Source organism: Filicampus tigris, chromosome 14, assembly GCF_054856515.1.
Source record: "Filicampus tigris isolate MCC_2025a chromosome 14, RoL_Ftig_1.0, whole genome shotgun sequence".
Classification (NCBI taxonomy): domain Eukaryota; kingdom Metazoa; phylum Chordata; class Actinopteri; order Syngnathiformes; family Syngnathidae; genus Filicampus; species Filicampus tigris.
In genome coordinates, this window is record NC_141230.1 from 18,237,754 (window position 1) to 18,261,157 (window position 23,404).

General features: G+C 39.1%; 2 protein-coding genes and 1 long non-coding RNA gene across 8 annotated transcripts; 1 reads left to right on the forward strand and 2 right to left on the reverse strand.

Annotated features, from left to right (window-relative positions):
* Nucleotides 1–108: 108 nt before the first annotated feature.
* On the reverse strand, nucleotides 109–4,432 carry bbs5 (Bardet-Biedl syndrome 5). Its single transcript, XM_086051968.1, has 12 exons — nucleotides 4,212–4,432; nucleotides 3,962–4,044; nucleotides 3,818–3,883; nucleotides 3,519–3,568; nucleotides 3,005–3,132; nucleotides 2,783–2,918; nucleotides 2,561–2,656; nucleotides 1,985–2,047; nucleotides 1,775–1,909; nucleotides 838–921; nucleotides 488–511; nucleotides 109–396 (listed from the first exon to the last, which is right to left on the reverse strand). The coding sequence occupies exons 1-12, from the start codon at nucleotides 4,271–4,273 to the stop codon at nucleotides 295–297; spliced, it is 1,029 nt and encodes a 342-aa protein (XP_085908094.1). The 5' UTR covers nucleotides 4,274–4,432; the 3' UTR covers nucleotides 109–294.
* On the forward strand, nucleotides 3,945–19,687 carry LOC147136651 (uncharacterized). Its single transcript, XR_015089606.1, has 3 exons — nucleotides 3,945–4,058; nucleotides 5,851–5,967; nucleotides 19,048–19,687. It is a non-coding gene; the product is annotated as an uncharacterized LOC147136651 (long non-coding RNA).
* Nucleotides 5,011–23,361, reverse strand: col28a2a (collagen, type XXVIII, alpha 2a). Of its 6 annotated transcripts, XM_086051953.1 has the most exons (38): nucleotides 22,808–23,361; nucleotides 22,394–22,533; nucleotides 21,239–21,378; nucleotides 21,003–21,140; nucleotides 18,993–19,567; nucleotides 18,436–18,456; nucleotides 18,265–18,324; nucleotides 17,333–17,386; nucleotides 16,188–16,232; nucleotides 16,076–16,102; nucleotides 15,960–16,004; nucleotides 15,831–15,875; nucleotides 15,134–15,187; nucleotides 13,765–13,833; nucleotides 13,591–13,659; nucleotides 13,415–13,483; nucleotides 11,847–11,915; nucleotides 10,772–10,840; nucleotides 10,610–10,678; nucleotides 10,448–10,516; nucleotides 10,254–10,325; nucleotides 10,104–10,172; nucleotides 9,953–10,024; nucleotides 9,770–9,838; nucleotides 9,569–9,637; nucleotides 9,403–9,471; nucleotides 9,252–9,320; nucleotides 9,092–9,160; nucleotides 8,841–8,909; nucleotides 8,681–8,749; nucleotides 8,505–8,585; nucleotides 8,384–8,419; nucleotides 8,265–8,301; nucleotides 7,115–7,672; nucleotides 6,197–6,483; nucleotides 5,845–6,103; nucleotides 5,567–5,758; nucleotides 5,011–5,482 (listed from the first exon to the last, which is right to left on the reverse strand). In XM_086051953.1, exons 4-38 carry the CDS (start codon nucleotides 21,130–21,132, stop codon nucleotides 5,475–5,477), a joined length of 3,693 nt encoding a protein of 1,230 aa, XP_085908079.1. In that variant the 5' UTR covers nucleotides 21,133–21,140; nucleotides 21,239–21,378; nucleotides 22,394–22,533; nucleotides 22,808–23,361; the 3' UTR covers nucleotides 5,011–5,474. The 6 variants fall into 6 exon arrangements, with proteins under 6 accessions (XP_085908079.1, XP_085908076.1, XP_085908074.1 ...); XM_086051950.1 differs by having other exon boundaries at nucleotides 5,011–5,758; nucleotides 21,239–21,356; XM_086051948.1 differs by having other exon boundaries at nucleotides 5,011–5,758.
* Between the last annotated feature and the right edge of the window lie 43 nt (nucleotides 23,362–23,404).

Here is a 23,404-nt window from a genome sequence, read left to right on the forward strand (position 1 = left end):
TTGTCCTCTTTTAGCATTATTAAAATACCTGAGTGCTGTGTTTAGACGCTGTTCCTCTCATGTACAAATAATGCATTTACAAAACTAAGTACAGTTATTACAAAGATAGGCTGTATAAGATATTTATTTGCTATGAAACAAAAACACCCATATTTTTTTACATAGACATATGTTCACAGTAAATGTTTTTAGAAATTAACCATGATTAAAAAAAACTATCAAAACTATACAACTGTGTAATCCGGTTTCTGGAATCACAATATCTACATGGATGATACATAAATAATGAATGTTTCAGGTCATGACTTCCCACAGTCCTTGAAGCGTAAATCCATCCCTCAGCTTTTCAATGGCGAGGCCAAGCTCCTCTGAAAAAACGGGCTCGCGGTCTTGTTGCTTGAGGAAACAGATGCATGGGATCAAAAACGTTTGCTATCAAGGATATCATTAATTTAAGATTCAAGTAACATGCATTGCGGGAAATTACCTTGTTGCCATCAGCGAAGTATGCCTGTGTGAAAACAACAACTGGTAAGTTTTAAACAAGTAAGAAATAGAGCTGTGGGGTACTTATATTCAGAGTTTATGCTTGTATATTTATTCATTCGGTTTATGTTTTTACATTCAAAATAGCCAATGTGGCCACCTGCTTGCCAAATTGAACCTCCAGTTAGCTCTTTTTGTGTTTTAACTTTATTTTTTTTTAGAACTGATTTAATCCTTTTGTGTGTGTTCATGAAGTTGCATGTCAGTGGTCAGCAGCTATTCTTGGAGCTGGAAAGCTAAAACCACCCAGCAGGAGTGCTGAGAGTGACGATGACAAACAGAGCCACTCACAGTGAAAGCATCCGTCTCCCCGTCCGGCTCGATTTCCACGTCATCGGGAGGCTGCTCCTGCGTCACTTCTTCCAAAGGCAGCGGCTAAAAGTATTGTTAGGACAAACATCACTATGACAACAAGCCAGGGTTATAATCATTTGGGATTTTTCATTATAGTTAGTTTAGTGTTTTGACTTTTGTTTTTTAAATTCAGTTAGTATTCATTCATTTTTAGAGCGGATTTCGTCATTTTTTATTTATTTTTGAAAATGCTTCATTTTGGTCTAGTTTTTATTAGTTTTGGTACTAGTTCATTTTTTATATAAGGGAATATTTGTCAAGTGCAAGATTAAAAAAAAGTCACAATAAGTACTGTGTAATAAAGTAAACTACAATTCCCAAATGACACTTGTGTCATGTTGAAATTATTTGACAAAGATGAAAACAAAAAACATTCTTGTAAAATGTAGTCTCAGTAATCATTTTTTTAAGAAGCACTCTCGTTTTTTTTGGTTTTTTTTAATGAAAATCATTTTTAAATTTTAGTTGTAGTTATTTCCTTAGCTTTCCTCAACTCTAACCTTGCAACAAGCTTACCTGAACAGATTAATTTTCATGTAGAGATGATAAAGACGTAACAAATAATATATGGGGCTTATTTTGAGTCATTCAACGTTTGCAAGCTGGTTCATCTCAATAAATAAGAATATCGTACAAAACCTTTTTTTCCCAGGAGTTCAATTTAAAACGTGAAACTCATTTAGAGTCAGTAAATGCTTTGCCATTTTTATTGTCTTTTTATATGATGTGCTAATCTCTTGAGATGGTGAAATTTGGGTTTCTGTATTTGTATCTAGTCAATCTATATGAGTTTCACTTTTTTAATTGAACTACTGAAACTACATCCCCCTGATGATAGTCTAATTTACTGAGATGCATCTGTATGTTTGCGTACCTTTTCTTCCATTTCGTAGTCCACTCCAAAAATAGGGTTGGCAGAGTACACCTTATGTAGCGAGTTGATTTCTTTCAGAGCATCTTGAAGCTTGTCCACGGGGTCAATCTTGAACCCCAGAACGTAGCCGCCACTCTACAAAAACCCGGAAAAATATTTGTAATTTACAAACATAAAAACAAATGTAACTCCAAAGTATCATAAATTTACCTGGCGGGAACTCTCTATCACCAAAGCCAAGCCAAACTTCGAATCTCTTATTCTGATAGACCACTTTCGGGGGGGGAAAGATATAGAAATACGCGCATAAAACAGCATATAACAAATTCTAGAGAACATGCGACATGAATAAAATCCTATATGGCTTTTAAAAGGGGTGAAATCGTTTTGGTTAGAGTAAAGTGCTACACAGGTTGTTAAATAAATACCTAGGGCAGTCTGAAGGTGCAAAACACCATTGCTATCTTTGTAGAGGTGAATAACACGCTTGTAAAGGATCCCATTTAATGTTGCAGTTGGACCGAATATGGGAAAAATGCTACTGCAAGACGTCTTTTTTATTATTATGGATGTATAACAAGATCCGACACTGTTACAATGACGCCATTTGTCTGAAATGAAACTCAACCATATCTGACAATACTACTTACAAAATAATTCATTAGAGATCACGTATGATTATAACATTAAATAATTTTGAAAGTGATAATGATACAGCAACTGTATTACTTTTCTACTCTCCATGAGCGAAACTGCCACTGGTGAAATTAAGACCAATATACGTACAATCTGGAGGTAAGGAATGCTGACGTTGAAGCTCTCGTTCATATTGGCATGCCATACAATCCGCACATTGGTGACAAAGAAGGTTCCCAGGTTCCCCTAGAAGAAACAAAAGTAAGCAGAATTTAAAAAAATAATCAACAAACATTTGAAGCAAAAGTATCCATCTTTTCTCATAGCAGGTAGTGGAATTCAGCACAGTTCATACATTATGAAAAGACGTACCTGGTCACTGGATAAATTCCAGACGCCATTGATTTTGTCATATACTTGCTCCCGAGGTAAAAGTCGCAGGTTCTTGTTTTGAATAAGCGCTGCTCGCAGTTTCAGGTCTCGGTACATTTTGGACGTCTCGTAGGCCCTGTGGCAAAAAACACACCAAATATTTACTGTGGTACAGTATTTAGTACAACTACTGTATGTTGATAATTTCCCTTGCTTTGTTACCTGTGCACAGCAATGACGGATGTAAAGAGGCGGGGGCTTCCCGGAACCACGTTGGTGAAGATGAACTCAAATCTCGTGTTGTTGGACTTGGTCAGGATGTAGAGGGCTTCGGTTTGGCCTCGAAGTTTCTAGAGGAAAATTGGTTGAGTTCACAACATACAATAACGACATAATTAGATTGAATATAATGAATCAAACATTTTTTCCCCACATTTTTTGCTTCAAGTCAATGGACACGTGGTGTTCCTTGTGTTCGCTCCTTGTCCAGTTGGGGGCCTTAGTCATTACAATTAAAACTGCTTCATTGTTTTGACTTTTCAATTTTAACAGTGGTTAACTTATGTTTACACTAGTATGACAGTCAACGCTGTTAAAGTTCTGCTTGACAATGTACATTAACAGTTTATAAAGGTTTGGTGAAGATTAGTGCGTTTGTTTCCATTATTTCCAATAGGAAAAAAAAAAATTCTAAATCAGTACAATAACAATTAACGAAGAGACAAAGTATGCTTACTGAGTTTGCTGTTCTTGTTGTGATGTTAATGATAGAGTTGTATCCAACAGCTGAAAAACGAAAGTAGAGATGGTTAAGCGCTTCGGTCTGTCGCCACCAAATTGTGCAATTCATTTTATTTTACATTTGCAGAAATGAAACGTGTTTCTACAAACATTTACACTTTTTCATTTGTTTTTCTTGTGTTAACTGCGTGTAAAAGAGCAACAAAATTATAATTTACTTATCTACAAGTAAAACCATTGAATGGCAACAATCATAATACCTTTCATTGATGATTAACATCTTTAATTACTCACACAAATTCACTCTGGGCAAGGCCGAAGAATGCCAAATAATTCTCAGGTTTGTCACCAAGAGTCGTCCTACAGGAAAAAAAAAACATCTTTCGATTGATGACCATCCAAACACAAGTTGTCCTCAAAGGTTTAATACAAAGCTACCTCGATCTCCGTTATTTCCTTTCGTGTCTTCGATGGAGTCCAGGCAGTCTATCAGCACTTCACCAGGCCGAGTTTTCATTTGCCTGTGGGAGAAAATGTAAGCGACATTTACCTGTAATAGGCAAGCAGGACCATAGAGATAAATAAATTATATACGATATCGATGAGCACGACTACTGATAAGTATAAGTGTAAGCATGCTGTATCTTGCTAGGCTAACGAGCAAAGAAAAAGTGTAAATATAACTTACTGTGCGGTTATGTCAAAACGAACGTCTCTGTCCTCCCAAAGAGCATCTAAAACGGATGCCATGGCTGAAAGGTTGTGCGACGATCTTTTTTATCTGTTATTATTATCGGCGATAAAACCGGAGTGGTTTCTGGCTAAGTAGCAGATTTGCTAATCTGAGAAGCTTCTTCTGAGCTACAGTCGCCATGGCAACAGACGGCAAACTAGAGGGGACATATTAAGCGATTTAGACTATAGCTCTAATTAGAGTATATATCGCTGGTTTGTACCTCCAAATTAGTCATTTGTCAGGAGACCTCAAAAATGGCAAGTTTTTTCAACCATTTGTATTGCATCGTGAAAGAGAGGAAGCCATTTTCAACAGTTTAAATTGGTCAAGTGACATAAGGGAGGGGGAATATACAGATGTACATTATTATATTTCCATTATTGTATTTGTAAAATTATTTGTGCCTGATTAGGTGTGCAGAGAGAATATATTTAGGTTTTCCAACATATCAGGAATTAATTTTTGCTTGAAAACTAATAGCCAACAAAGTGGTTAAATTACTAGTCCAATTTGTTCCATGAATGGGAAAGCAGTGAAACAAACTGGGAATGGCAATAAACAGCTTGAAACTTCTTTTTAAAATTACGTCACTCATGTCTCAAGGCACCACCATATTGTATGTGCAGAACAAAAATCAATTTTTTATCTTTTGGTTTGTGATGTTGATTTTGTCTTAAATTGCTAGCATGTTTAAGACATGCTTTAGGGTTGACATAGGAACTGTGGGTGAAAACAAACCATGAAACAAACAACAGTTTTATTATTTTATTAATAAAAACACAAATAAAGACATTTATTCAAACAGTCACAGACAGCCCAACTTGTGACACATTTCATGGAGGGATAATGAAGACAGTAATAAGGAGAGCGGGATCACCTCTCGCCTGATGACAACTTCAATACGTAGACTTCTGCACACGTAATTTAAAAATAAGTGTCCCTGTATTGCAGCTGCCAGTTTCAACTTGACACCCGACATTTAACTAATTTGTCCGGCAGCATCAATTTCAAAGTAAAGCACAGGGCTCGGAGATGTAGAAAAAAACGTATAGCATCTAATCGATCTTCGATAATGTCACATTGACGGTGAATTATATTAGTATTTTTTTATTTTTGTGTTGAATCAGCAAATCGGCACATTACTTTGCTGTGGAAAAAAAAAAAGTCACCACAGATTGATTGTATTGTAAAATGTCCAATTTTCTTCCTGTACTTTTATCCTGCTGGAATAATCACAATATGACAATTAGTCGAGGATCATAAATTGTTCAGGAAATGTAATGTGTGATGTTAAAAATCTTGAATACCTGTCCTCAATATAACACAAGTCTTTCTGCATTCATCTTCGGTTTCAAATCGATTGTCATTTCCAGCACAGCCTCCGTACCAGAACTGGGCGCAAGAATTCGCCTGCTTATCATAATACCAGCGAATGTTGTACGCTCTGCAGGTGCCTTGGTCCAAGCTGAGGTTACAGCGGGGATCGCGAAGCGGAACCTCTGAAGGAGGAAAAAAAAACAAAAAAAAAAACTCAATGAAAAAATGCATAATAAGTCAAGTGAGATTAATTTCACGCAGTACTCACCTTCAGGCAGGAGCGGACTCACCACAGGCTGCAACTGATTTGAGTTTGTGGATGAAGATCCTGCAGTGGACGATGATGACGATGATGACGTCGACGATGATGATGATGATGATGATGATGATGGTAAGACTGCTTCATTGGAGAGAGCGCTTTCCTTCACATGTGACAAAGATGCTGTTTTGTTCACTATAACCACATTGCCGCTGGCCCTCACATGGGCCCTCAAGTCTAAATCTTCACCGTCTTCATCTTCTTCCACCTGAGTGAGACCACAAAAAAAACAAAATCGTTTCAGAATTTGGTTTATTTCTGACATCAGTATTTGTAAAGCCAAGTAATTCCGGGGAATGACCTGAATAGGAAGTGGATCAGCACTGATGGGCAGCGTGAACGTGTCTCCACGGCCTCGGCTGTTGGGCCGTCTCACATTTATGACCTCCTCTTGGTAACCGTTCCGATTAACTTCGTTCTTGGTTTTTCCATAGCCACCGTTGAATCCATTAGTATGCTGTCCGTATCCGTTATTTCCATTAATAGCGACTCCGTTGTTGCCGTTCCAGTGCCCGTTTGAAATGCGATTGTAGATGAGGGCACCGTTTTCATCCTCGCAGAACTGGCTGATGAGTTTAGACTCCAGTGCTGAAAGCAGAACATAAAAGATGAAAAAAAATCAATTAGAACCAAAAAAAAAAAACTATTTTGTATACCATACACTTACATCAATGCTTTATTTTAGGGCTGCCTATTCTCAGCTCGGCATTTGGGAATTCACATATTTGCAGATGTATTTTAACCCTACCCTGCATTCTGCTATATGTTATTGCGTTTGTGGAATAACAGTTCATCCATAGCAATCTCTGGGGGTGGCCATTTTGTCACTTCAAAATGGCCACTCATAAATGCTCAGGGCTCAGGTAACGACCAATCACGGCTCAGCTTCAGTAAACAGGTCAGCCGTGATTGGTCGTTACCTGAGCAGTTGTGATGTCATTTTCAGTCGGCAGAAGTGACAAAATGGCCGCCCCCTGACATGGCTAAAAAGGGGTGAATTTTGCTGCATGTTCCACAAACGCAATATTAATCAGAATGCCGTGTTTCAACTAATGGGCCTGCTGGGAACATATTCTTGAAAAAAATATGTTTGGATGGATTTCGGAAGTGTTTTTTTGGATTTTCGCTATTCGCGGTGGGGCTGTTTAGATTGTTGTTGTCTCGAGTTCAGTGACGTGTATGCTTTTCAGAGCAATTATCACCACCTCCCCATTATCACCTGGTAGAGTGTTGAAGTCATCAATAAGGTACATGTGTTCACTATCAGGGTCAGAGGCAATGAGGTTGAGTTCTCTCAGAAACTCCGCCTGCGTCGGATCCGAAGAATTGACGATCCCCAGAGCGTACATCTCGATATTTGCAGCATGGGCCTCTCTCACGGCGATATCGAGTTTAACAGGCTCTCGCTTGTCCGTCTGACCGTCGGTGATGACGATGGCGACCTTCCTGACACCGGGCCGGGCGCTGTAGAAAGCCTCCTGGGTGGCTTTTCTGATGGCGGTGCCAGTGTAGGTGCCCTCGCCCATGTAAGGCATCTTTCGGATTGCCTGCTTCACATCCTGTTTGTTCATGTAGCGGACCAAGTTGAACTTCAAATGGACGTCCAGGCTGTAGAGGACGAGGCCGATTCTCGTGGCGTTGCGTCCCACTGTGGTCCGGTCCACCAGCCTGGTGACAAAATCTTTGATGATTTCAAAGTTGTCAGGGCCGACGCTCTCGGAGCTGTCGATCACGAAGACGAGTTCCATTGGCCTTTCTTTGCATTTGACGCCGCATCCTGGCAACAGCAAAAAACGGTTAACACTTGGATAATCCCTCGCACATTGGCTGATAAAAAAGGGCTAATAATATGTCATTCTGAAATGATAGTCATGGTATCTAGGGCTGCTCGATTTTGAAAAAAAAAAAAAAAAACGTTGATCACGATTATTTTGGTAATAATTTAAATCACAATTACTCGTTTTATTTTTTGGTACAAAACAAGAAAATGGTTAAACGTAAAAAATGTAAAGACAAATCAAATTCTTTAAAACACTATAATTATGTAAGTTCCAAACAAAATTTAGAAAATTTGTTATTATAAAAAGAAAAAAAGCTGCAAATGTATGCATTCAAGTATCTTTTCCTTGTGTGTAAACAAACATAGTGCGTTGGATGTAAATGCATATTAATAATCGTTTTTTACGATTATATTTTGTCATCGTGGAGCGTAATATTCGTAATTGTAATTGAATTTCCATTAATTGCACAGCCCTAATGGTATCTACATAATACAAACATACAGTATCCACTAAATTTGATTTGTCTTTGAAGTGGAGTACTGTATATTAGCATTTTTCTAATACAGACATATTTTGACTCACACTTACCACATATTTCTTTAATGAGCTTTATAATGTCCTCTCTCTGAAAAAAAACAAACCAAACTGCATTAGAACTAAACTTCTTCGTTAGTTAGTTAGTCAGAAATGGATTAAAATGAACATACTGTAAGGCCTGCGTCTCCTTTTGTTCCTGGTTTTCCCTGTTTTTAGAAAAAAATAATTATTCACATCTGTCAACTGTATTGGCTAACAATGTTGAGCAACGGCTATTTTTTTTTTACATACTTCTCCACCTGGCAGTCCTGGATCTCCCAAATCTCCCTTTGCACCTTTCATTCCCCTCTCACCCTGAGATCCACGGTCACCCTGCATCAAAAGAGGATATTTAATCAATCAGACATCAGCCAGTCCAATCGAGTAGATGATATATGCAACGGTCAAAATAATATGAAGACTCTTACTTTAGTTCCAGGAAAACCATCTCCTCTCGGCCCTCTTGGCCCAGTCATACCTTGGGATCCAGGATCCCCCTGAAGTTAGATTAGTTGATAAACATTCCGTTAAAGTTAGTAAGGCTAAGTCCTATAAATAATTGGGATGTGAACTGGTGGGGATGTTTACCTTTGGTCCTTGAATACCCTCTCCTGGTGGTCCGTTTGGGCCAGGAGGTCCTGCTCTCCCAACATTACCCTTGGAACACATTTTCAAAAACACATCAGATTCCAATGTTTATCCGGACCAGAAATGGGAGTTGCCAAAGAAATTGCAAAAAAGAGCAGCACATCAGAGCAATCTTTGTTCAGAATTGGTTATGAAATTGAAGCAATCTCACAGTTTGAAGAAAAGATGAAATAATCGAGTGGTAATCTCACCGGAGGTCCTTGTATTCCTTCTCCGGGTGGGCCGGGCAAGCCTGGTAATCCTCTAAAGCCAATGTCGCCCTGGAAAAGTCATGACATGAACAAACTGTCTTCAAGTAATCCTTTCAACATATGAAAAACCATTTCAAATGAGCAAAATGTCAAGTGAAACCTTCGGTCCGGGAATTCCTATTCCTTCTGGGCCCGGCTCTCCTGGTAAACCTGGAAGTCCTGGCAGACCCTTGAACAGAAATTGTTCTGCTTGTTTGCAATTTCAAAGGCAGGCTATGAGTGTTAACGTCTTGGTCGATGATTTTACAAACCAAAGGTCCTGGGCTGCCTTCGCCTTTTGGACCAGGTGGACCATGTGGACCGGTACTACCTCGATCCCCCTGATGGAACGAAGGCCAGTTGAGATGATATCAGCAACACAATGCTGATTTGTTGAATTCATTTTGTAAAACACTAAGCTATAGCAGTAGCATTCACCTTTGGACCTGGAAGTCCAAGGCCTGTTTCCCCAATCGGTCCAGGCGGCCCACCGGGACCAAGATCCCCCTGAAGACAAGAATTTCAAGCCATAGTGATGATTAGTCTAAGTAACTTCTAAGTAATTTGAAGAACAACAAACACTTCTTCTTGACTAAGATGTGTATTACGATACAGATTGATCAATAATCAGTCATTCACCTTTGGACCAGTTATAGATCGTCCTGGCTGCCCCGGAATGCCCTGGTGTCCTGGTACCCCACGTTCACCCTACAAGTGGTACCGTAATCGGTAAAGAACATGAGCTTGTTTGTAGTACTTTGCATTATTATGATGGAAACTTATTCATATTTATCATTTCATTAATGATTCTTTGATACCTACCTTTGGACCAGAGGGTCCTGAGATCCCAGGAGGTCCATGTAACCCACGGATGCCCCTTAGACCCTGGTCCCCCTTTAAAGGAGTTCCACACATAGTGTGACTGATCTATGCTGGGATTTAATATGCTAAGTACCAAAACCAAAATACAAACCTTCTCTCCTTGAGTGCCAATTCCTGGAGGTCCCTCAGAACCTCTTGACCCAGGTAACCCAGGCTCCCCCTAACGGGGGAAAAAGTATCCCAGATGCAAAAACCTTTTCGGTAGCTAGGTTAAAGCCAATGTCGGTGGAATATTACGTACCTTCTGACCCGGTGCCCCGTCTTCCCCCGGAAGACCCGGTAAGCCACCTAAACCAGCAGATCCAGGTTCTCCCTATGTCAATACAAAGAAATCGTTCGATACTGGCTGGTTGCGCAACAACATTGGTATATGCATCTAAATGACATCATCGTCCATTCATTCGCAAAAAGATTTTGAAAGGGGACTTGTCTCACCTTTGCACCAGCTTCACCGATACCTCTTTCTCCTGGCGATCCCTGCTCTCCAGGTAAACCTTGATCCCCCTTGAGAAAGAAACAGAACCTTGGTCCTCAAAAACAATACAAAGAATGTCATTTATTGTTCACATACGCATTTGGAGAACTGCTTTCACAAACCTTAGGTCCAGGCAACCCCTCTCCTGGAAGCCCTCTTACTCCTGGTGGCCCCCTTGGACCCTCAACTCCCTGGATAGTAATCAAGGTTAATTTCAGCAATCCCAAATGCTAAGTGCATGTGTTAGGGTGCGAATTGACAAAAATGTCAATTGTTTTGCTGACCTTTTCTCCTTGTATACCCACTCCTGTCAGCCCGGTGATCCCTGGTGGACCTAAGGGCCCCAGTTCACCCTGGAAGGAAAGCATCAAAGTCGTATCATGGAACAGTTAAGTGAAAGAACTGTGAAAATGATGATACAAGCATGACGTTTGGAACATATACTCTTCAAATAGCATCCTTTTAAAAAATACAGCTGGCCATGCAAAATTCCAAAATGGTGGACCCCAAATCCAAGATGTCTGCCCAAATATTTGTTTTTTTCTTTACATCTCGAAATGTATTGATTTAAATCCCCATAAACATACTAATGTTGAATATAAAGTTGGGTATTGCAGATGTTTTGATACCAAGTGCTTTTCTGTGTCTATGAAGGTTCTTGAAATATAGCAACTAGGTACTTTTACAGACTAGGAGAGCAAAAAATGGTTTCATTAGCCGTAGCTTAAAAATATTGATTTGTTGATATATAAATGTATTTAAGTCAAATATAAATATGGTTATTACGGGCGTTTTGGTACCAAAGAAATGTCTGTAGCGATTATAGTTAGTATTTGATTTACAGTATGTCGTTTAGCTTAGGCATGTACTTAGTTGACATTTTATGCCAGGGATGGGCAACTGGTGACAATGCCACATGCATGGGACCACACTCTGAGTGGCCCCTTGAGCCCAGAAAAATAAACAAAACATTTTTTTTTCCAAACACAAAATTCTTAAAAAAAAAAAAAAAAAAAGAAGAAGAAGAAATGCTGATGAATATTCAATATTTGTCTTCTACTTACAACAGGGAGGAAAAAATCCCAGAAAAAAACTGGAAAAAAAAAACAAAATGTAAAAAAAATATTGAAACCAAAACGCAAAATAAATCAGAGAATATGTGAATCCATGGGTGCTGAACCGCAAGTATCCAGAGGTAGTCTGTACTTTTATGTTGTAATATCACCATTCACCACTAGATGTCAGACATGGCTTAGTTGCACTTACTGGACTGATGAAAACTTGTGGCCCATCCCTGTCTTTTTGCAGAATGACATTTCTTGTTCTACGATACAATAATGACATTCAACATTCACTTGCCCGCTCTCCTTTAATTCCTGCGCCCTGTTGTCCTCTCGATCCCCTCGGTCCTGGGAGCCCTCGATCCCCCTATGGAGAAAAAGTCATGCCGTGTTAGTTACATCGGAGCCACTTGATAGTTATTGGGTCCTTGCCAAGTTTGTATTGTTCCCCACTGAGACGGTTAAGAAGAGGAGCGTGTTGGCTCCTGTTACCCACTTCATTCAGATGATCCAACCCGAAAGGAATGGAAGTTAGTATTTATTTTTCCCTTCATACCATCTTCTGTCAAGACGATTCCCCTCGAGAGGGCTTTTTCCAATACCATTGAAACGTCGACCTAAAGAATAAGCAGCTTGCAGCGAGTGTAATGAAGTGCAATTTAGTGCATTTGTATGTGTGGGTGGCTTATTAGGGGATTCTGAACTCAGCAGAGGGGTTGAACGAAGAACACCCAGCCCAGGAAGTCTGGCTTTGGTCAAACAGATGTGTACTCGCTTGAGGACATTTCCAGTGTTATTTCACACACGTTTCCACAAATAAATGTCAACATTTATTTCATCATAAATAATCTCCTCTCAGTGACAAATCTTGTCTTGCGATAAAGACTGGACATTTTGGTCACAGTTATATATTGTACATCTTCAGCATTTAACTGGGGATGGAAGCGTATTATTCAACTAACTGCAGAGTAAGATTTGACCTAAAAGTCATTTTTTTATTGCGCTTGCTTTGTTTTAAAGCCCTTTGGGAATTTATTTGTTCAGCGATACAGCATGCCGCAGCACGGGCAACAAAAATTTAAAGGAGGCTTAACTCAAAGACATTGCATGTTGAGACTTTGATTGATTGCCTGATTTGTGAGCGAGCAGGTTGGAAGTGCGGAGTGGTTTTGACGTCATATAAGTCATGAACTATACAAGTAGATCCACCATGGTGGGAAAAAAAGTTCAAAGTGCCAATACCAGCAGTTCATTCAACTGGATTGGAAATTAAATTTAATTAAAAAAAACAAAAAAAACCACACAGTAGAACCTTTAAAGCCGAACACTTTTGAGGTTGTACCATTCCAAGTGAATGCAAGATGTCACACATGGGATCTCAGCAAATCTCGGGATACTTCAGCATATCTTTGAAACGTAAACTGAGTGAGCATCTTACCTTTGTGGTAATGTATGAGTCTTTCTTTTGTTTACTTGCGCGTTTGGTTAAAAATGACTTGTAACGTATTTCGTTTTTTTTTTTGTTGAATATTCTTTGGCCAAATTCGGTTCAATCTCCATTTATATTGAACATGCTAGTGCTGTGTATAATGCGTTTTGCTGAAAAAATGAGAACCGTAAGTGAAGTGATGATTTTTTTTTTTCCTCAGATCCCCCACGTATTGGTTAAGATTTTAGTTTGGATGATAATCAAACTTGCGAGCCCATCCTGGCGCTACGCCTGCAGTGTTTGGACACTGATACTAGACAATACCTGTACAGCTAAAATGGATTAAGTAATTTCTCTTATTTCCTACAAGGATATGTGTTCTGATAAAATATAAGGTTAGATAGCACCCTTGAATGGAATGCTAATGAATACTGCACCTTTGGTCCAGGAAGGCCCTCACCCGTGGGTCCTTTTTCCCCTTGAACACCTTGTGGCCCTTGAGGTCCCTGTAACAAAAAAAAAAAAAAACTCAGACATAGAGCGTTAGTCTTAGAATTTGTGATGACAGAAATATACATGAAGGACAATTCATTAAAAAGAAGTCCAAACTCACTGGTGGACCATGTGCACCCACGCCAGTAGGACCAGGAGGACCTGGGCGCCCCTGAAATCCCATGTCACCCTGGAAAAATGAAATAACAGAATGTAGTAACACACACAGAACGGTAACTGCAAATAAGCCGGTGTAGAAAATATAAGGAGGCAAAAGAAAAGACTTCATGCATACTTTTGGTCCAGGTATCCCAATGCCAGTTTCTCCCTGAATACCTGGAGGGCCGGGTGGTCCACGTTCCCCCTGTCATCGAAATGTCAGGTTATCAGTCGTCTCCTCACAAGTCAGGACATGTTTTGAGCTCAATCTGTCAGTTTCAGTCAAGTTACTCTTTCTCGGCACATATGTAACCTTGACACGGAAAATCAAAGGGTCTGTCAGTGCATAAAAAGATAAAATGCTGTTGACATCTACAACTTTGATCTAAAAAAAAACCCAACAACTACTGTACTACTGTAAATGCATTCCACAGAAATTAAATTTCGCCCTGTGGCATGTTAGAAGCTCTTTTGTAGTTGTATTAGATCCTCCATCATTGTAATTGCGTCGTTGGGCTACTTAGCCAATACAATGTATTGTACACTTGCTATCCAACCCAATGTAGAAGAATTAAACAATTTATGCTTCATGATTAATTCATTGCAGCTCCTCCCGCTGTGAGCGACTTGGCCATCGAGGGGCAGTATAATACAGTCATTCAGACACAAATGAAGAAGAGTATCACAACTACTGTAAGTGATTCATAAAGCTGAAGTAATGTAGCAGTAGTCGTATATATATATATATATATATATATATATATATATATATATATATATATATATATATATATATATATATACATATATATATGCAGAGGATAAAGAATATATCGCTGTGAGGTTACCTTGTTTTAAATACACAACATGAAATTTTCTTAGTTTGCTTTATTTTGACTACACTTCAACTGGAAGTGGCATTAAACATCCTGAAGCCTGTTCTTTTGAAGAATTGTTCACTAACTGCTGCTTGCCGTGAAGTGACTTGAGTTCATTACCACCGTACGGTGGTCGTACATCCAATTTTTGCTTGCGTGTCAAAGCAAAAAATCGGCCAAACAACGGCCCGTACTTTGAAAAATTCGGGTCAGTCATATCTCAAGGCGCGGCTGTCTATCAAATCCAAAATGCAGCAATACATAGCAGCATAATTTATGTCTGTGGTAATGCTGAACACTTGTCCTCACATGAGAACCTTTCCTGTACTTGGTTACTGCATGTTGTACATAAAAGAGACACTGCTTTTGGCACTTCCTGATTTTTAAATTTTAAAAACTGGATACAAGCCAAGGCGAAAAACACGAGCAATTTCAATCTGATGCTTCATTCCTTCACTATTATAATAATGAAGGGGAACACCATTCTGAGGCAATTAACGTGTAGCTTCCTGTGCTGCGTGTTGTTCACACACAGTGGTGGTAAAATCTGTTGTTAAAAGTTATGATAAAGGAAATTCCAAGGTAACAGAAGAGGGCTATGTTGTTTAAAAAAAAAAAAGTGCTAACCTGTTTTCCCTGTGGGCCCTCCGGTCCAATGTCTCCATGTGGTCCTGGTAGCCCCTGGACACAAAAAACATACAATTAAAAACTAAAGTGTGTGCATCTGAGTTTGTATGTTTGAATGAGAGGGAAAGTCCACATGTTTGAGGAGTAGGTTAAAAGTCAGAAGATAACATTTTGTGTAATATCCTTACATAGTTATGGAGTAGTTGATTATACATTGCCTTGAATTTAAAATATTATCTACATTTCCTACTTATTGTTCTTCATTGTTGATTGGATAGAAGAAATGTAATATTTGTCCTGCCTGAATTGTGAGCCAAGTGGGCTACAATTATTGACATTCCTTTTTTTTTTCTTTCTTTTTTCTCTACAATACAGGCAAAATTGTCTCTAAAAAAAGAAGCACACTCATCCATGAAGCAAAATGAAAGCAAAAAGAACAAATAACAAAAATGAACAAATTATAAAATGTAATTATGATTAATTTACAATTTGTCGACAAAATATACCGGATGTCAGACATATTGATATACAGTATTGTGAATATGTAACTTTCCTACATGGAATGTAGGCCTAATTCTTACGTTCACCTAGAAAAAGTGATCTAAAACCATCGCAAGACTATTATTACAGTATATATGTCATGACTTCTATTTTCTAATGTCATAATTATATCACGAGTTAAGCAGTTTTTACTGACCTGCAGTCCTCTGAGTCCTCTTGCACCAATCGAACCCTCAGGACCCTGCAGCAGGTCACATAGTGACAATGTCCACATCAATTATGCTAAATGACAAAATATTATAATTAGTTACTCATGTTGCCGTACCCTGTCTCCTTTGATTCCTGGAGTGCCGCACTCCCCCCGTTCACCCTGTGGATAGATTTCCAAGTTCATGCTCATGCAGACTTGAACTGCAATCATCTGTTACCCTGATCACTTACCTGCTCTCCTTTGTAACCTGACTTTCCCTGTAAATACATTTCATTATTAGCTATTAAAGAATAAGATTCAGTAAACATGTACAGATTTTAATTGAATATTTGGTGCATTTACCTCAGCACCGTCCCGCCCAGGTGTACCACTTATTCCTGCTTCACCCTGTAATGTCACCATGATAGTGAGTCATTAAATCGTTAGATATCATATTTTTTAGAGTCAAGTCACACTTTATTTCCATAGTTTGGCTGGTCCTTATACTCAGGTGTGATTTGTATATATTAAAATTAGACAGGCACCCAAAATCCCTGTTTGCTAATCATGTTGTCTTACTGCGGCCTTCTTTAGCATGCTAAGGTAGGTGGCGGTCCTTAGCATGCTAGAGAAGGTGACGGTAACACACCGAAAGTATTTTCCAACCATCAAAAGAAAGTAAAATATGAAATGGAATAATAAGAAGAAGTAGTAGTAATCATGGCATGGCAACTAATGTATGACACATTGCTAGCTTAGCACGCGGCTTCTGCCAGAACAAGGATTTAAAAATTGCAGCACCAAAAGGCGCAACATCCGACCAAGACTTTCCCTTCAGCCACAAAGCGATGCAGGATTCTAGTTAAGATAAGCCATTTTAAACTAGAAAGAAAGACATTCATATAGTAAGCGGAAATTTCTAATCCAACCTGACCTTGTTCGCTGCTGTCAACTCGATTAGGGTGCGGGGATTTTGGGTGCTCTGCTCTTCTTGTCTCGGTTTTTGTCAAATAAATGGCCACCAAAAATGCACCTTATACTCCGGAGTGACTTATAGTCCGAAAAATACTGTAAATGTTTAGACAAATATTGTCATTGTAGGGTAAATGTATCAAACAACATGACCTGTATTGTTAGGTTAAGCTAGAACGCGGCTGGAGGTAGGTAATGAAAATACAAAAGTCTTTCCAAATGACTGTTTACTTGTCTGAATACCTCTACATTTTCCAAGTTAGGACGGTCGCGTTTGATCAAAAAAAAAAAAAAGTGTACATCTAATATTCTGAAACATGGAGGACATGGTATACGGTGAAATAGTGTATGTAATTTGTAATAATAAATGTCTTAATAATAATTTCCCAGTCTTAGGAAACTGACGTCAATAACTTGTTTCAAACTGAAAAATGGATCTCAGGTGTGCAACCCTGAGTCTGAGATAAAGGTATAAATAACTTTTTAAGAGCTTGTCAGCCAAGAGGATCTAGTCATGCGTGTGAATAGGTGCACACCTTTTGTCCTTTTAGCCCGGGGGCGCCCTCCTCTCCTGGACGACCTTTCTTCCCCTGAAGATGGAAACAGAATCACCATTTTAGATTTGGGAGCTCGCTTAGTTATACGTATAACTATGTAAAGGAAAAAAAAAATGCATTTTTACTGTAGTCTGTCTGAGACACCAAGACAGACATGTGGGGGGAAAGATCAATGTACTGTTGTTTGAGTACCTGCGAAGCACTTTATGCATGACACCATGAGTCACTTCTAAGTGACGTCTGGAGCATAAATAGGGCATGAGTGGTCTCGCCCTCCGGGGCCGGGGGTCATTGCGTTGAAACGCACCTGCATGCATGTCAGTTGCTATCCTCCAGACATTGCTGGTTTGTGACCATTAAACCAATAAGAGCAATTATGAGAGCAGCCCTGTCTGAACGGAAGAATTTCAAGAATCTCTCCGTGGAGAAAGCACCTGGTTAATGGTCGTGCAACTGTCTGTCAGCACAGCATGATTGTTTGCCAGCTTGCTTGAATGCAAGTTTGCATAAGCATCTCCACGCAGGGTTGAGAAAATCCAGTGCGATCATGCACGAAGGAAAATTTTAAAGCATAGGCTTTCACATGCTGATGCCAAGGATCCAGGTATGAGCATGAAAAAAAAATCCATCAATTTTCTGTAACATTTGCCCTCCAAAAAAATGCTTAGTTTCAGTTTGGTATATATATATACTGTACATTTACACATATCCACACACATAGCTAATGGAGTGAATGGTGGTCAGATATTGCTTTTGTAAAATGCCTACAAGACAGACAAAGGGAGCATTCAACATGATTGTTTAAACGTGTGAAATTGCCATTTAGCACAAAAGATTTAAAAAAAAAAAAAAAAAAAACCTGTCTTGAGGGCATGTCGACTTCTGACACTTGAAAAGAAGTTGCTACTCACCGAGGGCCCACTGGGGCCCCTCTCGCCTTTCTCACAGGCGCACTTTTGAGCCAGTGGGCACTGAAAAAAGGGAAGAGATACACAATGTGGACTTTTAATCAGTGTGAAAATTTATGATTCAGGCAAATTTCAATTAGTTAGTGTACGTTGTCAAAGGGAAGCGTGACTTACTCCTTCATCAGCAAGGTCACTCTGCAAATAAAAGCAAACATAATTGAAATTGCATTCTTATTTTATTGTTACTTATAGCCTATTAAGATAAGGTAATGGTAACTGAATAATTTCTATTCTACAAACAAACAAACGTAACAATAAATACACACACAGAAAAATGTACCGGTAGTAAGAAACTGATATACACAACATGGGATAAAGTGCCAAACAGCAAATTAAAAGCTGTTCTAACAATGGTTGGGTAATATAATGGATATCAAATGGATAATGATATAGCATACAGTGCTTAACAATAACACTGTAGGAAATTAGTGAATGTCACTTGCCTTAAAAAATGCTAAATGCTAATGCTAAATATCAATTTAAATGTAAATTAAAAGATAACATATTAGATGCTACACGAGCATGAAGATGTCAATCTTTTTTTAAAAGCTGAAAAAAAAACCTTTAAAATTCCAGTCGAGTTATTCTATCATTTGTTTTTCCATCATTCCACTAAATATACAAGCCTGTGAATTGAAAGTAAATAACTGCCTTCAAAGACTTATACTCACAATCTTAGTCGCTATTTTGTCAACTATGTCTTTGTCCTGCAAATTGTGGAGGAAGTCGGACGTAGGAGAGCTGGCGAGGAGGCGGAGCTGAGCCACATTGGAGGGCTCGTTGGCGGTTCTGGTAATGCCCAGAGTGAAGAACTGGACACCCTGGTTCTTGGCTTCGGCGACAGCAGAGAAAATATCCGGGTTCCTCGGGTGGGAGGAGCCATCCGTGAGGAGCACAGCTACTTTAATGCTGCCCGGGCTGGACTCCTCTTGGTAAATCTTGGTCATGTTGGTGATGGCGTACGTGGTGTAGGTGCCATGGCCGATGTAAACGATGGGCGCGATGCGGTTCTTGAAGTTCTCCGTTCCCCTCCAGTCGTTAAATCTTTGCTCGGTGATGACTGTACTGCTGTACTGGAGCAGGGCCACCCTCAGACTCAAGCTGCGGCCCGTCTGCAGTTTCAGGCCTTGGAGTCGATCCACCAAGTTCATAGCAAACTGCTTCTCCTGCTCGTGGTTGTCTTTGGCACTCTCAGAGCTATCCAGCAGAAAGGAGAGCTCCAAGCTACAGTCCTCATCCAGGATGGCTGCATGAAGAAATGAAATTTGTCTCTTTAAACAATATTGACTCAAGGTTATGTTACCAAATTAGGTTCCTTAAAGCGGAAGTCAACCCAAACATATTTTTTTCAAGAATATGTTCTATGCAGGGCCACTAGTTGAAACAAGGCATTCTGATATTGTGTTTATAGAATATAGCAAAATCCACCCGTTTTTAACCATGTCTGGGGGCTGCTATTTTGTCACTTCTGTCCACTGAAAATGACGTCAAATCTACTCAGGGCTCAGGTAACAACCAATCACGGCTGACCTGTTTTCTGAATCTGAGCCATGATTGGTCGTTAGCTGAGCCCTGAACAACTGTGATGTCATTATCAGTGGACAGAAGTGACAAAATGGCCGCCCCCTGAGATGGCTAAAAACGTGGATTTTGCTGCTTAACTCATGTTCCACAAATAATCAAAATGCCGTATTTCAACTAGCGAGCCTGCATAGAAAATAATCTTGAAAAAAATATGTTTGGGTTGACTTTCGGTTTAAGTGAATCCCTGCCACTATTAGTGTGCCATGAGCGGAGGTGGATAGAATTGCAAAAACTTGTATTCAAGTAAGAAGAGTACTGTTACTTTAAAATAAAATGACTCAAGTGAGTACATATTCATTGAAAAAAAAACTACTCAAGTACTGAGTAATTGTGATTTCTTTAAAAACCTGAGGTTGAACATCAAATAGACAAAAATGTAAAATAGGAATGTGCAAATGCAGCTATTGGACAACGAGATAAAAACAATAAAACATGAACAATAATTATGAAATATTTATTTAATCAAAGCCACAATAGTCTTAAATTAAAGTTAACTTTTTTGTTTATACTTGAAACAGCACATGCTGGTGGTGGAGTTATTGTAGGCTGAAATGTCAACATTTTTCAATAAATATATCGCACAAGCAGTTATAGATAGATAAAAATAAAAATACCGTGCAGAATGTAGCTCAATTTAATGGAGTACACATAGTGTTTCTTTTTACCAAAAATACTCAAGTAAAAGTAAAAAGTACATTTCACTAAAACCACTCTGACAAATAAAATGCATGCAAAAAGGATGGATTAAATCTAACACATTATAGTACTACCTTCTCTGGCTGTGAGAGATGACTACATGTGCTGTCAGAAATGATCCAAATTAACTTAATTTAATTCTCACCAAAATGATTAATTCTTTACTACAAATTTTGTATCTTTATCTATCTATGGCAGTGGCGTATAGTGACAGGCAGAACAATTAAGTGCACTTAGACTAGATGTAAGAAGGTAAAATTAATACATGCACATATACGGTATACATATATACAGTAGATAGATAGATAGATAGATAGATAGATAGATAGATAGATAGATAGATAGATAGATAGATAGATAGATAGATAGATAAACAGGTACTGTAGATTTATTTTTCTTACCTTGCCCATCATAAATATTCGCAACCGGTGTTTTTGTGCGAGATTTGGCTCTTCTGTTGTCATGCAGATCTTGAGCCCAGACACAAGTCAGTGCTGTGGCCAGTAGCATTGATTCCCAGGAGAGGAACATCTTTGTCTCTACTCCAAATAAGAGAATGGCATGTCAGTGACAAAGTAAATGCATGCAAATGGAAAGCGTCCACAGAGAACAAACTTCACTGCACTGTTCAACCTACCTTGAGATGTTGCTGTATTTCAATGTGCCGTTTTGGACCTGCAGGACGATCCACGTTGCATGAAGAGCACCGGCTAGCTCATTTAACATCTATCAGCAGCAACAGCGACGTCGTCCTTCTGGGAAGCAGAGTCATGGAACCTGAGAACGCACACCTCTTTTATAAGGAAGAACCACCCAACCAATTCAATGGTTCTCGCACATGCAGACTCCCCTCTCTTGCCTCGGGGCCACAAGAAGTGAGGAATACATTTTCCAACCATGACGGGTTTGAAGTTGGTATTTTAGACACTGGAAATTTCACATTTGAATTTTGCAAGTTAACACCTTTTTTTTTTTTCTTCCTCATTTAAGTTTACGGAACATCGCGTGAAAAGAAATGTAGAAAATGTGATTCTCTCACTGCACACCACAATGAGTTCCAATACAGGAGCCGCATTTAAAAATTGATGGACAACGTCATACAAGTGGGATTGTGGGAATAATTTGTGATTTTTTGGTTACCTCTTGAGCCATCCATGCATTCATCCATCCATCAATTTTCGATAGCGCTTGCCATTGTGTTCTCATAAGGGTTACGAGTGAGTTGGATGATATCCTAGCTGGCCTTGAATTGGTTGTCAATTGCAAGGCCTTTTGTAGCTGTGTGATGGGCAAAATATTAGAAACACTTCTCAGTATGATGCAGTGTAGTTCTACATTAATGCAGACTAGTAACTACATGCTTTTATCATATAACATCATAATCAGTAATAGTACATGCGGATTTGTTGTCTAAAATAATAACAATTGAACAAATGATTTAAAACAAGAATAACTTGTAATTCTAATAAATGCAAGCATACACTCCTCAGCTGGGGTCGTCTAAAGGTTAAGAGGCCAACCTGGCAATGACCTGGTTACCTTTGCACTGAGACCGGAACAGTTCTGCCTAGAGAAAGTAGGTTCAAAGGGAAAAAATGTTCATCTAAAAAAAAAAAAACAACATTTAAAAAAACCACTGCGGTGCATCAGCTCAAAAACAAACCAACACAAGTCGGTGAAAGTATTGTGGTGTTTGTGATCTACACTTGACTTTGCTTCCTTCAAAAATTCAGTACTGAAAAACCAAGACTATTTGTTTTTCCCCAAAGCTAGCCACAGGCCATCTTTTCACCTTCCGACCTCGACAGATGACCATCATTGACCTTTCGGTGTCCTCCTCCCACCGCGGTTGGCCCGGTGCACACTGCGGGCGATGGATTCGGGGAGCTTTTTGCCAGCTCTTTCCAGGTGAAGAGGCTTTGTATTGCAAAGCTGCAGGCAAGAAGTAATTAGAGGAGACCTTGTGACACAAAAGAATGTTTCGCTGAATGACAGGTTGGCAAAATGCACACCGCCGCTCTATGATAAACGACAAGATGTGGCCATATGTCATTTATATGAGCTGTGAGAGTATTTCTTAGTTGTGAAAAATAATAACCCATCTAAACATCCCCATTTGAATGATTACAGTATTACACAACATACTGTATACAGTATATGTACCTGGAGATGTGAATGGTTGTGATCATTCCAGGCTGTAGCTCACCTTTCAACTTAGTTCAGATGGAATTGTCTCCTGCTTTCCTGTGACCCTGAAGATGGAAGATATTAGCATGCTTTTCCATTGAGTTTTTGTTCAGTATTGTTGGTTTCTGTAATTGCAACATAATGTGGTGGTGATAAGTCAAGTAAATACCCACTGAAGGCCCATCAAATGCACTGCCTGCCACTGCTTGAAAATGTTAGAAAAGAATTAGAAGGGAATGGGATTAATATTTATACAGTACAGTAATAGATTAGGTTAGTCTATTAGGTTAGTTAGTCTTGGGTTCAGCTGCGGTTTTTGTAGTGCAGCACAGTTAGATTCTGTAAAAATGAATTGTAAGGAGACACATCAAAAGTTGTAAACTATGTCGTTTTAAAAATATGCACTTGTGCCTTAAATTAGAAGTGAAAATAAATCTGCACTGCCAATTGACATGTTTTTCATTCAGCTATTTCATTCTAGTTTGTCTCTTTTCTAAGACTTCAGATAATAATGCAAATTTAATTCCCGATGTGAATTACAGAAGACAAAAAAATAAGAATTACAGAAGACACTTACCGGATATGACGCCATTGATAAGAGTCTCGAGCCCTGCTA